Genomic DNA, 17,879 nt, shown 5'->3' with positions numbered 1-17,879 from the left:
TGTAACGTCTTGTATGGTTGAGTGGCGTAGAGTGGAATAACAGAGCGGCACAGCAAAGAATGGCATACAGTAGAGGGGAATAGAGTGGAGTGGCATACAGCTGAATAGCGTGGAGTTAAGTACAGTGAAGTGCTGTGGAGTGGCACAGGGTGGCCTGGCATAGTAGAGTGGAGTAGCCTATGGTACAGTAGTGTGGTATGGAGTGACGTAGAGTCGAATAGTGTAGAATGGTGCATGGTACAGTGGCACACAGTGGGGTAGCATCTGGTATAGAGGTGTAGGGTGGCGTGACATACAGTTGAATAGCTTGGAGTGGAGTGGTGCAGAGTGGAACAGTGTAAAGTGGAATGACACAGTAGAGTGGCACATGACAGAGTAGATTATCGTAGAGTGTAGTGGCGCATGGTACAGTGGCGTAGAGTGGAGTGGCGCGGAGTGGCATAGAGTCGAGTGGCATAGAGTGAAATAAGGTAGAGTAGTGGAGTAGCGTTAGAGTGGATTGCTATACAATACAGAGGTTTAGAATGGAATAGAGTGGATTGGTGTAGATTGGAGTGGAGTATTGTGGTATGGTGAATTGTGAGGAGTGGGGTAGATTCGAATAGTGTAGAGTGGGGTGTTGTGGATCGGCTCTGAGTAGAGTGACATAGATTGAAGTATAGTAGAGTGGAGTGGCATAGTAGAGTGGAATATAGTAGAGTTACATAAAGCAGAATAGCAGAGTGAAAAAGAGTTGAGTGGATTATCGTGGAGTGGCGCATGGTACAGTGGCATGGAGTGACACGGAATGGAGTGGCACACAGTGGCCTAGAGTGGAGTGGTATAGAGATGAATAACGTAAAGTGAAATAGGGTAGAGTTGTGTAGAATGGAGCGGTGTAGAGTTGATTGCCATACAGAACAGTTGTGGAGAATGGAATAGAGTGGAGTGGTTTAGATTGGAGTGACGTTTAGTGGTATAGCGAATAGTGAGGAGTGGAGTGGCGTAGAGCTGAATAGTGTAGAGTGGGGAGGCATGGAGTGGCGCAGAGTAGAGTGACGAAGATTGAAGCATAGTGGAGTGGCGCCAAGTAGTGTGGCATAGTAGAGTGGAATATAGTAGCCTGGCATACAGCGGAATAGTAGAGTGAAAAAGAGTAGAGTGGTGTATAGAGACAAACCGTAAATTGAAGTGGCATAGATTGAAATACTGTAAAAAGGACTGGCGTATGGTTAAATAGCATAGATTGAAGTGTCGTAGAGTGGAATGGCAAAGTAGAGTAGCATGTGGTGTAGAGTGGCGTGACGTACAGTCGAATAGCTTGGAGTGGAGTGGTGCTAAGTGTAATAGTGTAAAGGAGAGTGCCACAGAATGCAATGACACAGAGAAACGTGACAATGTAGAGTGGTACAGAGTTGAGTGGCATATGGTACAGTGGTGCAGAGTGAAGTGACAAAGTTGAATGGCTAGAGTGGAGTGGCACAACAGAGTGGCACAGAGTGGAGTGGCTACAAGTGGACTGGCAAAGAGTTGAATACCATACAGTAGTAGAATAGAGTAGAGAGGCTTGGAGTAGAGAAGCATGGAGTGAAATAGGGTAGAGTACTGTAGAGTGGAGTGGCACAGTTGATTGGCATACAGCACAGTGGCGCAGAGTGGAGTGACAGAATGGAGTGGCGTAGAGTGTAATAGAATGGAATGAAATAGTGTGGACTGGTGTAGATTAAAGTGGTGCATAGTGAAAAAGCGAGGAGTGGGGTAGAGTGGAGTGGCGTACAGTTGAGTGGTCTACAGTTGAACAGTGTAAAGGGGAGTGGCATAGATTGACATCTAGTGGAGTGTCGTAGAGTGAAGTGGAATAGATTTAAGTGGCCTGGTAGAGTAGAGTGGCCTGGTAGAACAGAGCGGCATAGAGTACAGCAGCATAAAGTGGAATAGCAGAATGGAATAGAATATAGTGGTTAATAGTGGAATAGCGTAGAGTGGCGTAGAATGGAGCGGCCTACAGTAGGGTGGCCTACAGTAGACTACTGTAAAGTGGACTGGCATAGAGCGTTATATAGTGGAGTGCCAGAGTGGAGTGGCATGTTGTAGGATGTTAGCTCTGTATGTACTATTTCAAAGTAAGAAATAGCATGCACAGAGTCCAAGGGTTCCCCTTAGAGGTAAGATAGTGGCAAAAAAGATAATTCTAATGCTCTACTTTGTGGTAGTGTGGTCGAGCAGTAGGCTTATCAGAGGGTAGTGTTAATCATTTGTTGTATACACACAGGCAATAAATGAGGAACACACACTCAAAGACAATTCCAGGCCAATAGTTTTTTATATAGAAAAATATATTTTCTTAGTTTATTTTAAGAACCACAGGTTCAAGATTTACAAACAATACTTTAAATGAAAGGTATTTCACTCAGGTATCTTAGGAGCTTTGAATAATCACAATAGTATGTACAGTTTAGGCAAAAATGGCAATAAGCTATGTTAAAAGTGGACACAGTGCACAAATCAACAGTTCCTGGGGGAGGTAAGTAATTGTTAAGTTCACAGGTAAGTAAAACACTTACAGGGTTCAAAGTTGGGTCCAAGGTAGCCCACCGTTGGGGGTACAACGCAACCCCAAAGTTACCACACCAGCAGCTCAGGGCCGTGCAGAGGTCAAAGTGGCGCCCAAAACACATAGGCTTCAAAGGAAATAGGGGTGCCCGGGTTCCAGTCTGCCAGCAGGTAAGTACCTGCGACTTCGGAGGGCAGACCAGGGGGTTTTGTAGGGCACCGGGGGGGACACAAGGAGGCACAGAAAGTACACCCTCAGCGGCACAGGGGCGGTCGGGCGCAGAGTGCAAACAGGCGTCGGGTTTTCAATAGGGAGACCCGGGGGTCTCTTCAGCGATGCAGGCAGGCACAGGGGGGGGGGCTCCTCGGGGTAGCCACCACCTGGGCTAGGAAGAGGGTCGCCTGGGGGGTCGCTCCTGCACTGGAGTCTGGTTCCTTCAGGTCCTGGGGGCTGCGGGTGCAGTGTGTTTTCCAGGCGTCGGGTTCCTTGAAACAGGCAGTCGCGGTCAGGGGGAACCTCTAGATTCTCTCTGAAGGTGTCGCTGTGGAGGCTCAGGGGGTCAGCTCTGGCTACTCACGGACTCGCAGTCGCCGGGGAGTCCTCCCTGTGGTGTTAGTTTTCCGCAGGTCGAGCCGGGGGCATCGGGTGCAGAGTGGAAAGTCTCACACTTCCGGCGGGAAACCTGTGGTCTTTAAAAGTTGCTTCTTTGTTGCAAAGTTGTAGTTTTGTTGAACAGGGCCGCTGTCCTCGGGAGCTTCTTGGTCCTTTTAGATGCAGGGTAGTCCTCTGAGGCTTCAGAGGTCGCTGGACCCTGGGGGATGCGTCGCTGTTGCAGTTTTTCTTGAAGTGTGGAGATAGGCCAGTAGGGCTGGGGCCAAAGCAGTTGGTGTCTCTGTCTTCTCTGCAGGGCTTCAGGTCAGCAGTCCTTCTTCGTCTTCAGGTTGCAGGAATCTATCTTCCTCGGTTCTGGGAGCCTCTAAATACTCAATTTAGGGGTGTGTTTAGGTCTGGGAGGATAGTAGCCAATGGCTACTAGCCCTGTGGGTGGCTACACCCTCTTTGTGCCACCTCCCTGAGGGGAGGGGGGCACATCCCTAATCCTATTGCGGGGATCCTCCATCTGCAAGATGGAGGATTTCTAAAGTCAGAGTCACCTCAGCTCAGGACACCTTAGAGTTTGTCCTGACTGGCCAGTGACTCCTCTTTGTTTTTCTCATTATCTACTCCAGCCTTGCCGCCAAAAGTGGGGGCAGTGGCCGGAGGGGTGGGCATCTCCACTAGCTGGGATGCCCTATGGTGGTGTAACAAAGTGGGTGAGCCTTTGAGGCTCACCGCCAGGTGTTACAGTTCCTGCAGGGGGAAGTGTGAAGCACCTCCACCCAGTACAGGCTTTGTTACTGGCCACAGAGTGACAAAGGCACTCTGCCCATGTGGCCAGCAACATGTCTGGTGTGTGGCAGGCTGGCAAAAACTAGTTAGCCCACACTGGAGTCGGGTAGGTTTTCAGGGGGCATCTCTAAGATGCCCTCTGGGTGTATTTTTACAATAAAGTGCACACTGGCATCAGTGTGCATTTATTGTGCTGAGAAGTTTGATACCAAACTTCACAGTTTTCAGTGTAGCCATTATAGTGCTGTGGACTTCGTGTTTGACAGACTCCCAGACCATATACTCTTATGGCTACCCTGCAAGTACAATGTCTAAGGTTTTGCTTAGACACTGTAGGGGCATAGTGCTCATGCACCTATGCCCTCACCTGTGGTATAGTGCACCCTGCCTTAGGGCTGTAAGGCCTGCTAGAGGCGTGACTTACCTATGCCATAGGCAGTGTGAGGTTGGCATGGCACCCTGAGGGGAGTGCCATGTCAACTTAGTCATTTTCTCCCCACCAGCACACACAAGCTGGCAAGCAGTGTGTCTGTGCTGAGTGAGGGGCCCTTAGGGTGGCATAAGACATGATGCAGCCCTTACAGACCTTCCCTGGCATTAGGGCCCTTGGTACCAGGGGTGCCAGTTACAAGGGTCTTACCTGGGTGCCAAGGTTGTGCCAATTGTGGAGACAAAGGTACATTTTAGGGAAAGCACACTGGTGCTGGGGCCTGGATAGCAGGCCTCAGCACTCTTTCAAATCATAACTTGGCATCAGCAAAAAGTCAGGGGGTAACCATGCCAAGGAGGCATTTCTTTACACATGTCCTAAGGTGTCGTGGGATGAGGTAGACTACTGTGGTGTGTGTAGTGTGGAGTGGTGTGGAGTCTCATAGTGGAGTGGGGTACCGTAGAGTGGAGTGACATGATACAGTGGAGTGGCATGTTGTGTCGCAGAGTATTCTTTAAACAGGTGTAGCCTGAAAATGGCTGAACAGACTTACATTAACTGTGTCAGAAATATCGATTTTGCGGTATAAAGGGCCCTCTTTGGTAGCATATCTAAATTGTTTCAATAGTTTTAAAGTTATAGGGCCTCATTCATAAAGGTAAACTTACATTTTTGTGTAAGATTATGACTGTTTGCTATTTAAAAAGGTATTTTATGAATAGTATCTTCACAACTGCAGGGGCTCCGCACATAAAAAGTTAGGACAGTCCTATCTTTTTATGTGCAGAGACTTACTATTTAATTTTTTTTATTTATTATTATTTTTTTTTTTTAAGTACACTATTCAACACTATGGGCCTGATTAGGACCTCAACGGAGGGGATTACTCCATCCCAAATGTGACGGATATCCCGTCCGCCATATTATAAGTTCCGTAGGATATAATGGAACTTGTAATACGGCGGGCGGCATATCCGTCACATTTGGGACAGAGCAATCCCCGCCGCCAAGGTTGTAATCAGGCCCTATATTTCCACTTACAACGCAGACTAAGGGCCTGATTTAGATGCTGACGGATGAGTTACTCCATCACAACAGTGACTTATATCCCGTCAGCCGAAATCCAAGTCCCATTATATCCTATGGGATTTAGATTTGGGTGGACATGATATCCATCACCGTCGTGGCGGAGTAACATGTCTGCCAATATCTGAATCAGACCCTAAGTGTTGACTAAACAATATTTTGCCCTTCCCAAATTGTAAGTGTAAAATATAGTTTAGACCACAGTTAGTCTGCATTCTGGGTTTTAAGGGGAAACACAGGCCCTCATTATGACTTATGTGGTCTTCCGAGAAGACCGCCGAAGTCCCATCAGACTGATGACCGCCAGTAGTGGCGGTCTTCCGACGACTATATTATGACTGCTGGCGACTCTCCGCCGTAATTTCTGCGGAGAGCTGCCAGCAGCCATATTGGCGGTCGGTGGTGAAGTGGAGGTTGCTCTACCGTCACCGCCACATCATCACAACACCGCCCACTGAATTACGTGACAGTATTCGGCGTGGTAGTGTTGTGGTGACGGGGTGCTGGCGGCGGAGCAGGCCCCATGGAACCTGTTCCCTCCCGGACGACCACTGAGACAGGTAAGGTGATCGTCTGACAGGGGAGGGGGTGGGTGGGTGTTGTGTGCTGTGTGCTTGAATGGGGGTGTGACTGTGTGTGTGTATAGAGGAGGTGTGTGAGTGCATGTATGAATGCGGGGGTGTGGTGTGTATCAGGGGGTGTATCGTGTATGCGTGTGTGCATGTGTGTGCGCGTGTATATGTGTGTGGTGTGTGCATGCGTGAGTTGGGGGATGTATGGGGGGGCCCATAGAGTTGGGGAGGTGGGGGGGGCACAGAGCTGGGGGGGTGGGGGAGGGGGCCCTATCAGCTTTGGGTGGTGATAGGGGGGCGGGGGAGACCCCCATCAGTGCCATGGAAGGAATTCCCTGGCACTGAAAGTGCCTACCGTCATGGTTTTCGTGGCGGTACAGCTGCCACGAAAACCATGGCGGTATGCAGGGTCATTATCCCGCAGGCAGACTAGTGACGGCCGCCGGGCTGGAAACATCTGTCTCCAGCCTGGCGGTCGTTACTGCTGTGGCAGACAATGTGGTACATTGGCGGTTTGGCATGAGCCAAACCGCCAATGTCATAATTTGGCGGTAGTTACCGCCAGCCTGTTGGTGGTGCTACCGCCAAGTTAACACCGTCCGCCGGGGTTGTAATGAGGGCCATAGTGTAGTACAGTTTGTTTTTATCTTTTTACATATTTATATTTTAGTTTAATTTGTTTTAAGTACACTGTACTTCACTAAATTTCCCCTTCAAAACGGGAATCCAGAGTTAGTGTGAAACAAAAAAATAAAATAAATACTCGACAATTAAATAAAAACACTGTACTACACTATATTTCTTATCTTTTTTAAATATATCTAGAAAAATATAAATACTTTTCCTTACCTATTACCACTTTAATAGTGGTAACAGGTAGGGAACAACAATAAAACCTACTACATACCTATATCTAAAATCCCAACCCAGAACACAGCCAAAATGTGGTCTAAACAAGATGACTGATTTTAACTTTTGTAAAAGGCAGTCATTAGCCAATCATACACTGCCCAGCCATCTGCAAGTACTGCGGTATACAACAAAATTACTGCTGAAATCCCTTGTTTTCTGTGCCTTATAACTACAAAACTACGGAACATATTTTAAGGAAACAACAAAAAGGATCCTTTCCAGACTACGATCTATATTCCTGCCAAATTTAATGTAAATCCGTTCAGCCATTTTGCTGTTATGTCTCTGCAGTGGTGGCTCCTCCTCTAACTGTTACCAGGCTTGAGAGAGCCTGCACAGGCTCCCAGTCTGCCAGAGCAGCGTCTGGATTGGCCGCAGGGCAGGCTAGGAGTCTGTGCCATCAGCATTCAGACGACGGAGAAGAGAGGCCCACGGAGCAGAGGTAAGTTTTTTTTTTAACATTTATTTTATTTCTATGTTTTGTGTAATGTCCCCCCCCCCCCCTCGTCCCCTGAGCACGTGAACCCCACAAGCCTCGACTGCATCTCTCTAAAAAGTCTATGGAAAATGCACTGGCAGAAAAACAAGTCTGGGACCTCCTTTTCTCTTTGTGTCTCCGTAACTAATCATTGTTTGTTAGTATTAATTCATTATTTTATCATTTTTACACATGGTAATAGTGTCTGAGCAAATATTAAACCTCACTAGTACCAGTTTAACAACCAAATACAAAAATAAGCAACTGAAAGATGACCCGTTACCCTTTCTAAATGTCCGCTGACGTCATACTTTCTTTACTAACTTTTGATATGTTTGAGCTAGAAAAAGAATTCTTAAAATCTGCAAATTATGCAGCAGATGGTGGGTTATGTGGCAAGTGCAACAAATCCATAAATATGCTAAAAAAGCTGTTGTGGAGGAATTGAATAATTCCAGTGGACCTGCATGTAAGTGCTTAAAACAGTTTTTGAGTGGGCTTGAAAAGGCTAACGTTTTGTGTATCTCCGCAGTTTTACAATCACAGTTGATTTTTTTTTTCTCAAATGTGAATCGCTAGGAAAAAAAGCTGCAACTTTATGTAGAGAAAACCTGTTTATTTTGTTGAAAGTCTGGGTTGAGACATCAATTGCGACTTTGGCACCGAGTGACATAAACAGTCACTTCATCATTGACTCGGGCACATCTGGAACCAGAGCCACATTCAGTGGGATGTGTTCACCCTTTGCCATTAGCTCAGCCACCCATTTGAGGACATGCTGAGCCACATGAATAGGTCCCTGATTGGCTCGGGGACACACCCATGGAGTGTACAGCACAGTGAGGTAATCGAGCCACATACCTTTGGGCATATTTCCATCCACCACCACTTGTTCAGACACCCATTTGGGATCGCACTGATGGGCTTTGATATGACCAACCTCAGGGGCTCAGACACACACATTGAGACTTAGGCACCATTATTTAACATATTTTACATAATTCCAAGTAACAAATTTAGAAGATTAAAGGAAGATGCGTTCTTAACAAATTATGGGAAGAGGAAATAAGTGATAATTTATCAAAAGTAGACATTTTAAAAATGTATATTTAACAACATTTTTAATTGAAAACAACGAAATTCTCTGAAAAAGCGCAATTAAAAACTGAGTTATGGCCCTGGTTCAAATGTGTAAAACCACTGAAATTCACCACTTCTAGTTCACAGAATAAATCATAACATGTGCCACCCCCTCCACTACATAGGACATCACACATGACATTATTGATGACATCATAAGCGACATTTTTGATTACATCAACAATGGCATCTCTGCCTCCTCACAAAGGCATGTACACCAGAAGATTAAACTGGAGATGCAGCCTAGATATACTTCTAAGTCTTGACCAGTATTTTACACCAACAATATAGCCTTAGAACCCGCCGTAGCGGGCTCTACCGGCTATTAAAGGCCCGCTCCCCACGTAAAATGCCCGAGCCGAAGGCGAGGGCATTTAACAAGGGAGAGGGACTTTAATATCCGGTAGAGCCCGCTACGGCGGGTTCTAAGGCTATTAGAACATTCTGCCACTCAGGGCAGAATGTTCTATTAAAAAAAAAAAAATGTTCACGGAGCCCGAGGGGATTGAAATCCCCTCGGGCTCCGTGAGGCTTTGTTCACAGCTGATGCTGTGAACAAAGCAAACATTGGAATGTTGGCGCTGCGGGCTTTTACCGGCCAGTAAAAGCCCGCAGCACTCCATTGTTTTCAATGTAGCCCCCAGCATTCTAATGTTCTAATAGAGGTTAATTTAAAGTTCTGTATTGTGTGCTTCAAGATGGTAGGAAAGATCTGATATTTTAGTAGATGTCTTGGGTTCAATGTATATGTTAAAATAAGAGGAGGGGAGTCCAAATGCATCCTCATGGGACCTCCTGCAGTAACAGAAAAAGGATCAACAGTGTCAATTTTTATTTGCTGGACTTTATATGATAAACCGAACTTAAACCACTTGAGTGCAGTTCTGTCCACGTCAATAAGCTCATTGGGGGTTTTCAATAAGGTGTCAAATGCACTGAAAGATAGAGGAAAATCAGCAGGTGTAAGTCACAATTTTTAAGCATGCAACAATTTGGAGCATAGCGTTTTGTGTGCTACAGTCTTCTAAATCTTGACAGTAGAGCATCAATGAGGCAAGTCCACTAACTATGTAAGCTGCGTATTCACACATCTTTCTGGGATTTTTGTCAAGAAGGATATTCCTCAGACTGCTCTGAATTCATTTAACTCTTCCAAGCACTGCACCAGATTTATTCAGAAGGGCAGAAATCTGATTTATTTTGAGACAATCGGAGACCTTTCAATTTGAAAGGGAACAGTTTATTATGTTGGTCCCAAAGGGACCAATACTTCACTGATGCGTTTAACCAGAGACACTATTAGGGTTAGCAAAATAGAATAGGGGCCTTATCATAGCAATGGTGTTAATGCCCTTGGCCTGTGTTATGTCCTTAAAGGAGACCCTGTCTCCAAGGGATTTGTATTTTGGTGGGGGAAGTTAATTTGTGGGAAAAGTCAGGGAGTGACCAATCTTTTAAATCTTTTCTTTAAAAATTTCAGCAAACTACTCACATTTCATCAACAGGTTGTCAACGGAGAAGGAGGAGGGAAAATTTGCCACTTTTTGGGGGGTCAATTTCTAGACGTTAAATTTAGTTCTGATGCAAGATGATTAAGCATCAACTATATAGTTTATATAGGCTTTCTTTCCAGGATGTAGCTTTTCAAGGTTGGCCTTTGAAGGGTATTGTTGCCAACTCATTTCCATAGACCTTTTATCTTTCCTTTAGTCATTTGGCTCCACTGAATGCCACTGGGAGGAGATTGTAAACTAAAGTGTCATGATTTAGTCTGTGAAAAAGAAATAACGTATACTTACCATTGATATTGGAGATTTCAAATGTGTTTTATGTATCAGAGAGTTGTGAATGAGGCTAAGAGAGTGCAAATGTTGAGAGGAATGTAGTGATCTCCTTTTGGGATAGATGGGGTGTTCAGGTTGGCTTATTTAAGCAGGTCCGGCTTTAGCACTGGTGCGCCCAGTGGAACAGTGTTTTTTGGTGCCTCCCCCAGTGACCTTCTCCACAGATTCCCTCACTCCACCCTCCAATACTGCCACTCATCCCTCTCACACATGCATTTTATTTATTTTATAGCACTAATCATACCAGTGGTGGGTTTCAGAGCACTTTACATCACACACACATTAGACAGAGACAATTAATCATACATGTGTAAATCAGTCTATAGGAAATGTTACATTAGACAACGAGGATCACAAAGTGTAAGAATCACACGCCATCCATTCTACATTTTAAGAGTGTTTCGTCTGTAGACACACAAACTCGCAATTTAAAATGTATTGCAGTGGTTGGGCGTGATTTACTAATAAGAATCAATTTCTACACATACAAACCCTTTTTAACAACATTAGCATTACTAAAGACAGTATTAAACGAACCAATGTAACCTATAACATGCATTTGATAGTTTATAGCTCAATATGCTACATTAGCACTAACTTATGAATTGCAAGTAACAAAAGGATCTCTGTGACAAAAGCAGTAACCCACTGATCTATTCACATAAAATTAAAGTTCTGTGATCTGAAGGGTACATGTCTTTGCAATCAGCAAAAAAATCCTCTGTGGTACTTTACCAGGAGTCAAACCTCCCACTAGAAAAAAAAAAACTCTGAACTCTCACCTGCAGGAACATTATTCACCAGAATTATCTTTACATTTTATTGTTATTTGAAAACTGCTGAACACAAGAATCTCAGCAACAGGTGTTTTAAACCCATAAGCAATTTCTAAACACAGCGCCCCCTCCATTCTAGTTCAGCGCCAGGTTCGGCTTCACCGGTCCCACTGCCCTAAAGACATCCCTGTATTTAAGTAAACTTTAATAAAAACATAAAGTGTTTGTATATTTTGGAGTGAAATCATCCATCATAATGCTGCCTTTACCCTGTTGTTACTATTCCCTTTAAAAGAGAACAGTAGATGGCCTTTCACAAAAAGAGAGAGAGAAGAGTTGGAATCATGTCTATGGTTGAGTCATTATATTGTGACTGATTATGCCTTTTGTGAAACTGTATATTGTTAACATTAGCAATGAGAAACTGGTCTCTGCAAGAGCGAAGTGGGGTTATACTTGTGTATCATAGTTTACAGCCCACACCCTCCCAGTTTTCAATCAGCAAATTCAAAATGTAGGGCCTGGGTGGGGTCATTTTAGGGAGTCTTCGGGACTGACTACAGCATATCAGACAGTCCACCTACATTTGCCTTCTTCCCTAAAGCATTGTGTTGCACACACCTCATTTGGGTTTGTGAAAATATCATGCGATCATTAACAGTATTATTCTTGTTTAAATGATTACTCATGTTATTTGCTTTCTATGGCTCAACAGTAAATGTTTTTACTTAAACAATGTCTCAAATAATGTTTTTAAAATGTTGACTCATTCTCATGTATGAGGATACAGAGGCATTTAACAGCTGCGATGTTGAAGATGGCTTGGAGTAATTCTCAACACCAGCACGCGTGTGGTGAGGATGCCTTCAAGCCAGTCTTAGCACCCACCCACAGGGAAGCACTGGCACTCCCCCTGTGGGCCGCCCGCAACGTGCCTCCATTGGGGCTGCCAGCAGAAGCCACCCGACAAACCACTCAACGATATGCTGAGGTCAGCACGCACGACACAGATGCAGGTACTCGCTGGAAGCCATTTGCTTCCAGTGTTTTGGAGAAATAATGTGAGTCTTTCCTCCGGGGCGGGTTTGGGGAGGGCAGAGAAGCACTGGAGGAAAGGAATGAGTTTTTCCTTTCTCCTGATGTCTCTTTGCAGTGCATTCCTGCTGCGTAATCATAGTAATGAACCCATTAGGCTACCAAGGATTTCCTTTTCTTTTGAGGCGCAACACCTTGGGCGAGGGGCAATCTCTTTTATGGGGCACATATTTTAGCCGTTTCTGTCCCCTTGAGGGCAGATCGGCCATATTTTTAGGCTGATCTGCCGCCAAGGGACACAAAGTCACTAGACAAAAGGAATAATTTTATTGGAATGTCAGGGAGCGGTCGTTTGGGCAAGGGTTGATCCCCTTTCTGAGGGCAAATATTTTGTCCGTTTATGCCCCACTTGGCCGCAGATCGGCCATATTTTTAGGATGATCTGCCCCCCAAGGAGAGGGGGGGTGCAGAAATCTACTAGACACCAGGGATCATTCTATTTGCATGTTGGGGAGCGGCCCTTTGGGCAAGGATTGCTCCCCTTTATTGGGGCACATATTTTGTCCATTTCTGCCCCCCTTGGGGCAGACTGGTCAAATTCTTAGGCCAATCTGCCTCGAAGAGGGACAGAAAACCACTAGACACCAGTGAGAGTTTCCGTGTGTGTATGAAGTGGAGTTTGGCTGTTGGTCTTCGTGTACTGGTGTTTGGCTGGCTGTGTATGTGTACTGGCATTTGGCTGTCGGTATGTGTAGACTGGCTTTTGGCTGATGGCGTGTTTGAACTGGGGATTTTGCTGGCGGTGTGTGTCGACTGGCTTCTGGTTGGCGATGTGTATGGTTGGCATTTGGATGGTGGTGGGTATGAAGTGATGTTTGGCTGGGATCAGGTGCACTTCCCTCTAGGGTGTGCAGCCCCAACCACCCCCCTTTCCTCCCAGGACAGAAGCAGCAGGGCAGCACAACAAAGCAACAGGCAGAGTAGCAGTCCCTCCTACAGCATCCAGCTCATTTTCCTGTCAGAATGTTCTCAGTCCATAAGTGTTCCAACTATGTGATGTCAGAGGTCCAGTACGAATATTCATCCATTTCTGTCTTTGAAGTAGGTACAGTTTAAAGAGAAGTCTTTGTAGTGCACAAGACCCTGCCTTCCCTGATCTGCCCCCAGACACATTCCAGGAAGTTGGAGACTGCTTTGTGTAATGACAGGTACAGCCCTATTTAGCTGCAAGTGCAGCTCCTCTCACCACTCTAGCCCAGGAAGACCAATTAAGAATATGCAGGGCACACCTCAACAACCTTTGCGTGACTGTCTAGAGTGAATTCACAACCAGCCCAACAGTCATCCTAACTCAGACAAGATATTCCACAGCCAGGCAGAGGCACAGAATGGTGAAGCAAAAAATGGTCACTTTCTAAAAGTGGCATTTTCAAACATGCAGTTTAAAAACCATCTTCACTAAGAGATGTATTCTTAAACTGAGTTCAGAGACCCCCACTCTCCATATCTCTATCTGCTCCCAATGGGACATTCCACTTAAGAGATAGTTCAAGTTAATCCCTATGTTAAACTATGGGAGGGATAGGCCTTGCAATAGTGAAAACGAATTTGGCAGTATTTCACTATCGGGGCATGTAAAACATACTAGTGCATGTCCAGCCTTTTAAATACACTGCAAACTGCCCCCGTGGCTACCTTGGGCCTACCTTATGGGAGCCTTACATGCACTAAAAGGGAAGGTTTGGGCCTGGCAAGTGGGTGCACTTGCCAGGTCGACCTGGCAATTTAAAACTGCACATACAGACACTGCAATGGCAGGTCAGACATTTTTACAGAGCTACTCATGTGTGGCACAATCAGTGCTGCAGGCCCACTAGTGCATTCGGATTTACAGGCCCTGGGCACACATGGTGCACTATATACTAGGGACTTACTAGTAAATCAAATATGCCAATCATGGATAACCAATCATAATCACAATTTACAGAGAGATCACTTGCACTTTAGCACTGAGCAACAGGGGTAAAGTGCTCAAAGTACCAAAACCAGCAAAAACAAAATCCAGCACACAGTCAAAAGTAAAGTAGGCAGAGGCAAAAAGACAAATGAAACCACACCACGAATGCCAGGTCTAACAAGTACTCTGAAATTCAGAGATGTGTAAATAACTCCCTGTTCCTAAACTCCATATCTTGTGCCCATTTCAGAAATACATAGGTTTCCTTGCTACTTATTTTTCACTATTTATATTTTACCATATGAATTGTTGTATACCTGGTACACAACGAAAAACCTTTGCAAGATGCAGCTCAGTTACTGGCTTTAGGTACCTCGAGTTCTTGGAAAACCCACAAACCCTATATATCCACGCAAGCAGACATGTCAGCAGATGCACAGGTATATCGCTTTTGTGAATCAGACGCTATGATGTAAAGTTCCAAAATGAAAACGTAACAAATGTCCGTCTTTTCCTACTAATTTTCAATATTTTTTTTATGTCAACGCTTAGTTTCACCATGGGTTTCACACCTGTTTCCACTACAAACTGAAAGCAGATTAAAAGCACACAAAAATAGGAAAATGGGGTATTTCCCAGTAAAATGTCAAAAGTGTAGTAAAATAATTGGCTTTCTGAAACAAGTCGGCCTGTTCATGATAGTTGGGAAAATGGTGATTTTGGTAGCACAAACCTTTCGTTGATGCCTTTTGCAGGAAAAAAAACACAAAGAAACACTTTCTTCTGCAGAGCTTTTCCCCCATTTTTCATTAAACACCCTCAACCCCCCCTCCTCAAGTTAGCTAGTTAGCTATATTCTGGCTAATTTCTCGCCCCCCTCCAGAGGAATCCACAAACCTTAGGTACCTTGAGAAGTCCCAGGATGTTGGGAAAAAAAAAAAAAAGACACAAATTTGGCATGAATAGCTTATATGGACAAAAAAGTATGGCGGCCTAAGAGCGAACAACCCCCAAATAGCCAAAAAAAAGGGATTAGTACTGCAGGAGGTGGGAGTACTGCGGGGGGAGCAGGCCTAGCACCGACCTGGTTAAAAAATACCTTGTAGTAAATATTGTTAAGCTAATAAAAAAAATTGAATCCACTATTGAAATAACTTATGGTATAGATTTTACTGTAGATAAGCGATCATCTACAGTGCATGTTAAAAACAGAATTACAATACATGTGTTTCAGTTGTGTTGTTCCACAAAAGGAGAGGCATAAAGAGGTGCCAGCCAGGCAACCATACCGGTTAACAGAAAGGATGGCTGTGGTAGGTTTTGTTTACAAGGAACAAATTACCTTTTGGTGATAATATTGACAAAAGTCATTACAGAAATACGTAAAATCCAAACCAGCCCTGTATGTAAAGATTATGAATAGGAATTGTCAGGTTAAGATAGAATGACAGAAATGTACAAAATGCTACAGTCATGACAGATATTGAACAGTAGCATTGTGGCTTGAGATACCTGTAATAATAAGGCTGACCCAAAATAACAAAATTCAAAAATAATTCAAGGACCCGCTTAAATAAACATATCAGAGGTAGAGGGAAGGGGGAGTTGTCACTTTCGGACATTCAGTACAAACTGTGCGCTTCTGACAGCTTTCGTATACTGAACCACACTGTTGTATCACTAACACCATTTGAAAACAAAGCTTTAAAGAAAATAACACACAAATCTACCAACAAAAACAAACCATAAGGATCATCGTGGCAACACTGAAGAGGAGAAGCAGTTACAACCACTTGAGAAATGACTGTAGCCAAATTCTAATATAAGTCAGCAGGGCGCTTTATAGGGGCCTACAGGGACAATGCGTATGCAAAGACAGAGTGAATATAAGGAAGAACTTGCCAGTATCAAACTTAATAGAAACGCAACATTAAAAAATCTGAATCTACACCAACCAACCACAAAACTAATGTCACTGTATGAATACAATTTCACAAACCAAGAGATAGATCCTAACACCATCTAAACCCAATCAACAAATGTCTGACAAACCCAGCACCTTTAAGAACACCAAAGAGAACGCTTGTGCATACATTTTCCAACAAATAAACTAAATATACAATAAAGCCTACAAGAACAAGAACACGGACACAGGCTAAACTGGGCCAGACCAGCAAAAGAAATCAACATAAACCAGATGTTGAAAGCAAAAGGGAGACAGAAGAAGAAAATAGGGTGACCGAGAAAGCTGCTATGTTTTAATGCTAAGAAATTGACATGCTTACATGTACAGGTATTGTTTTAGACAATTAGGCACTTTAGCACTTTCTGCTTTTGTGTTGCATAATATCAAAACAAACCGTTTCGGAAGTGACAGACACCAGTGAGGCTCTAATGACATCACATGAAATGAAAATCATATAGCCTGTGACCTCAAAGACATTATAGGAAACATGAAGAGTAGAAAATAAATGCATAAACCTCGAAATAAATTATAAAAATCACACCATTAAATAACACAATGTGATAAATACATTGTTTAGGCAAATCTACTGCTTGAACCTCCTTACCTCAAGGCTTTATCTTGTGCCTCAACTTCTGCTTCCAACTTATGAAGTTGTTGTTCTAGCAGAGGAACGCTCAATGAATGTGTCCCAATAGTAGACTCAAAAAAGTTAACCTGTATAAAAAAAAAAAAGAAATATCTGTTCAGGCATATATAAAGTTAGAAATGTAGTTCAAATGCCACCAGCACCATTGTTTTGACATACGTGCAGAAGCGGTAGCTTAAGTTTAAAAATACCACAGTAAGCTTTCAAGCCAACACAAGCACACATATTGGTCCTGAGATACCCATGCTCAAGTAAAATGGCATTCCAAAACCTCAAACTCTCATGAATACACTTAACAATGCTTGGGAAAAGGAGAGCCAAGATAAGGATAAAATCTATAAAAGTGCCACTTCCTCATCCAATAAAAGTGGGATTAAGGTCCCTCAAAGCTAGGGGGGAATTTTCCAGGGTAAAATTTAAGATGAACTCCCTCATCAAGAGGTACGGTGTTACTTTTTTTTTTTTTTTTTTTTTTTTTTAATAGTATAGCCTCTTCTATCACCTGAAAAACAACTAGATACCACATCGGGAGAACATCCAATATCCTATATAGCGGATGCCAGCAGAAAATGATGTCACAGCGAAGGTTAGTGTCGCATGAAGGAAACTCCAATGTTTGGGGTTGTGTGCAAACGCGTATGTCATATGCAGGAAAAGACCAAATCGAGTTCAGCAGTATAAGAAAGAACCTGAAACATCCTCAAGCAACTGGGCTGTATTCTTCGGCATTGTTAAATGTTCTGTCAAAGCTATACGACCCACTGCAAGCATTTGTGAGGATGCCGTTAGAAACAAAGAGACATCTCTGGATTATAAACAAGATGTATGCATCATGCCTTTTTTTTAAATCATGAAGGAACAGTAGTTTGCTGGACACTATTCGTTTTCGTATTGTTATTTAGCATTAGTGTCCCAGTGCCCTAGTTCCTTTTCCATTCCAATTGGATTGGCCAAGACGTCCTTAATTTACTTGACTCTCCAGCAGTCACAGTCCGTTCCTCAGTGCCTGCTCAGTTAGGCGGTATATATTTGGCACTCAAATACATTATGAGACACAGACGTCACACTATAAATGCCACTTTCCAGTCACAGCTACATGTTTAAGTTTTATAAAA

At 43.9% G+C, this 17,879-nt stretch overlaps 1 protein-coding gene across 4 annotated transcripts in view; it reads right to left on the bottom strand.

Moving 5' to 3' along the window:
- Positions 1-17,879, bottom strand: part of CCDC18 (coiled-coil domain containing 18) — a 574,107-nt gene that overhangs the window by 477,625 nt on the left and 78,603 nt on the right. For all 4 annotated transcript variants that reach the window (XM_069232377.1, XM_069232374.1, XM_069232375.1 and 1 more), the window contains exon 5: positions 16,723-16,832. In XM_069232377.1, the coding sequence (XP_069088478.1) occupies positions 16,723-16,832 (110 nt within the window). The remainder of the gene's footprint in view (positions 1-16,722; positions 16,833-17,879) is intronic.

This window comes from Pleurodeles waltl, chromosome 4_2, assembly GCF_031143425.1.
Source record: "Pleurodeles waltl isolate 20211129_DDA chromosome 4_2, aPleWal1.hap1.20221129, whole genome shotgun sequence".
Classification (NCBI taxonomy): Eukaryota; Metazoa; Chordata; class Amphibia; order Caudata; family Salamandridae; genus Pleurodeles; species Pleurodeles waltl.
The sequence above is the reverse complement of the archived record's forward strand: the minus strand, read 5'-3'. Positions and strand labels throughout refer to the sequence as shown.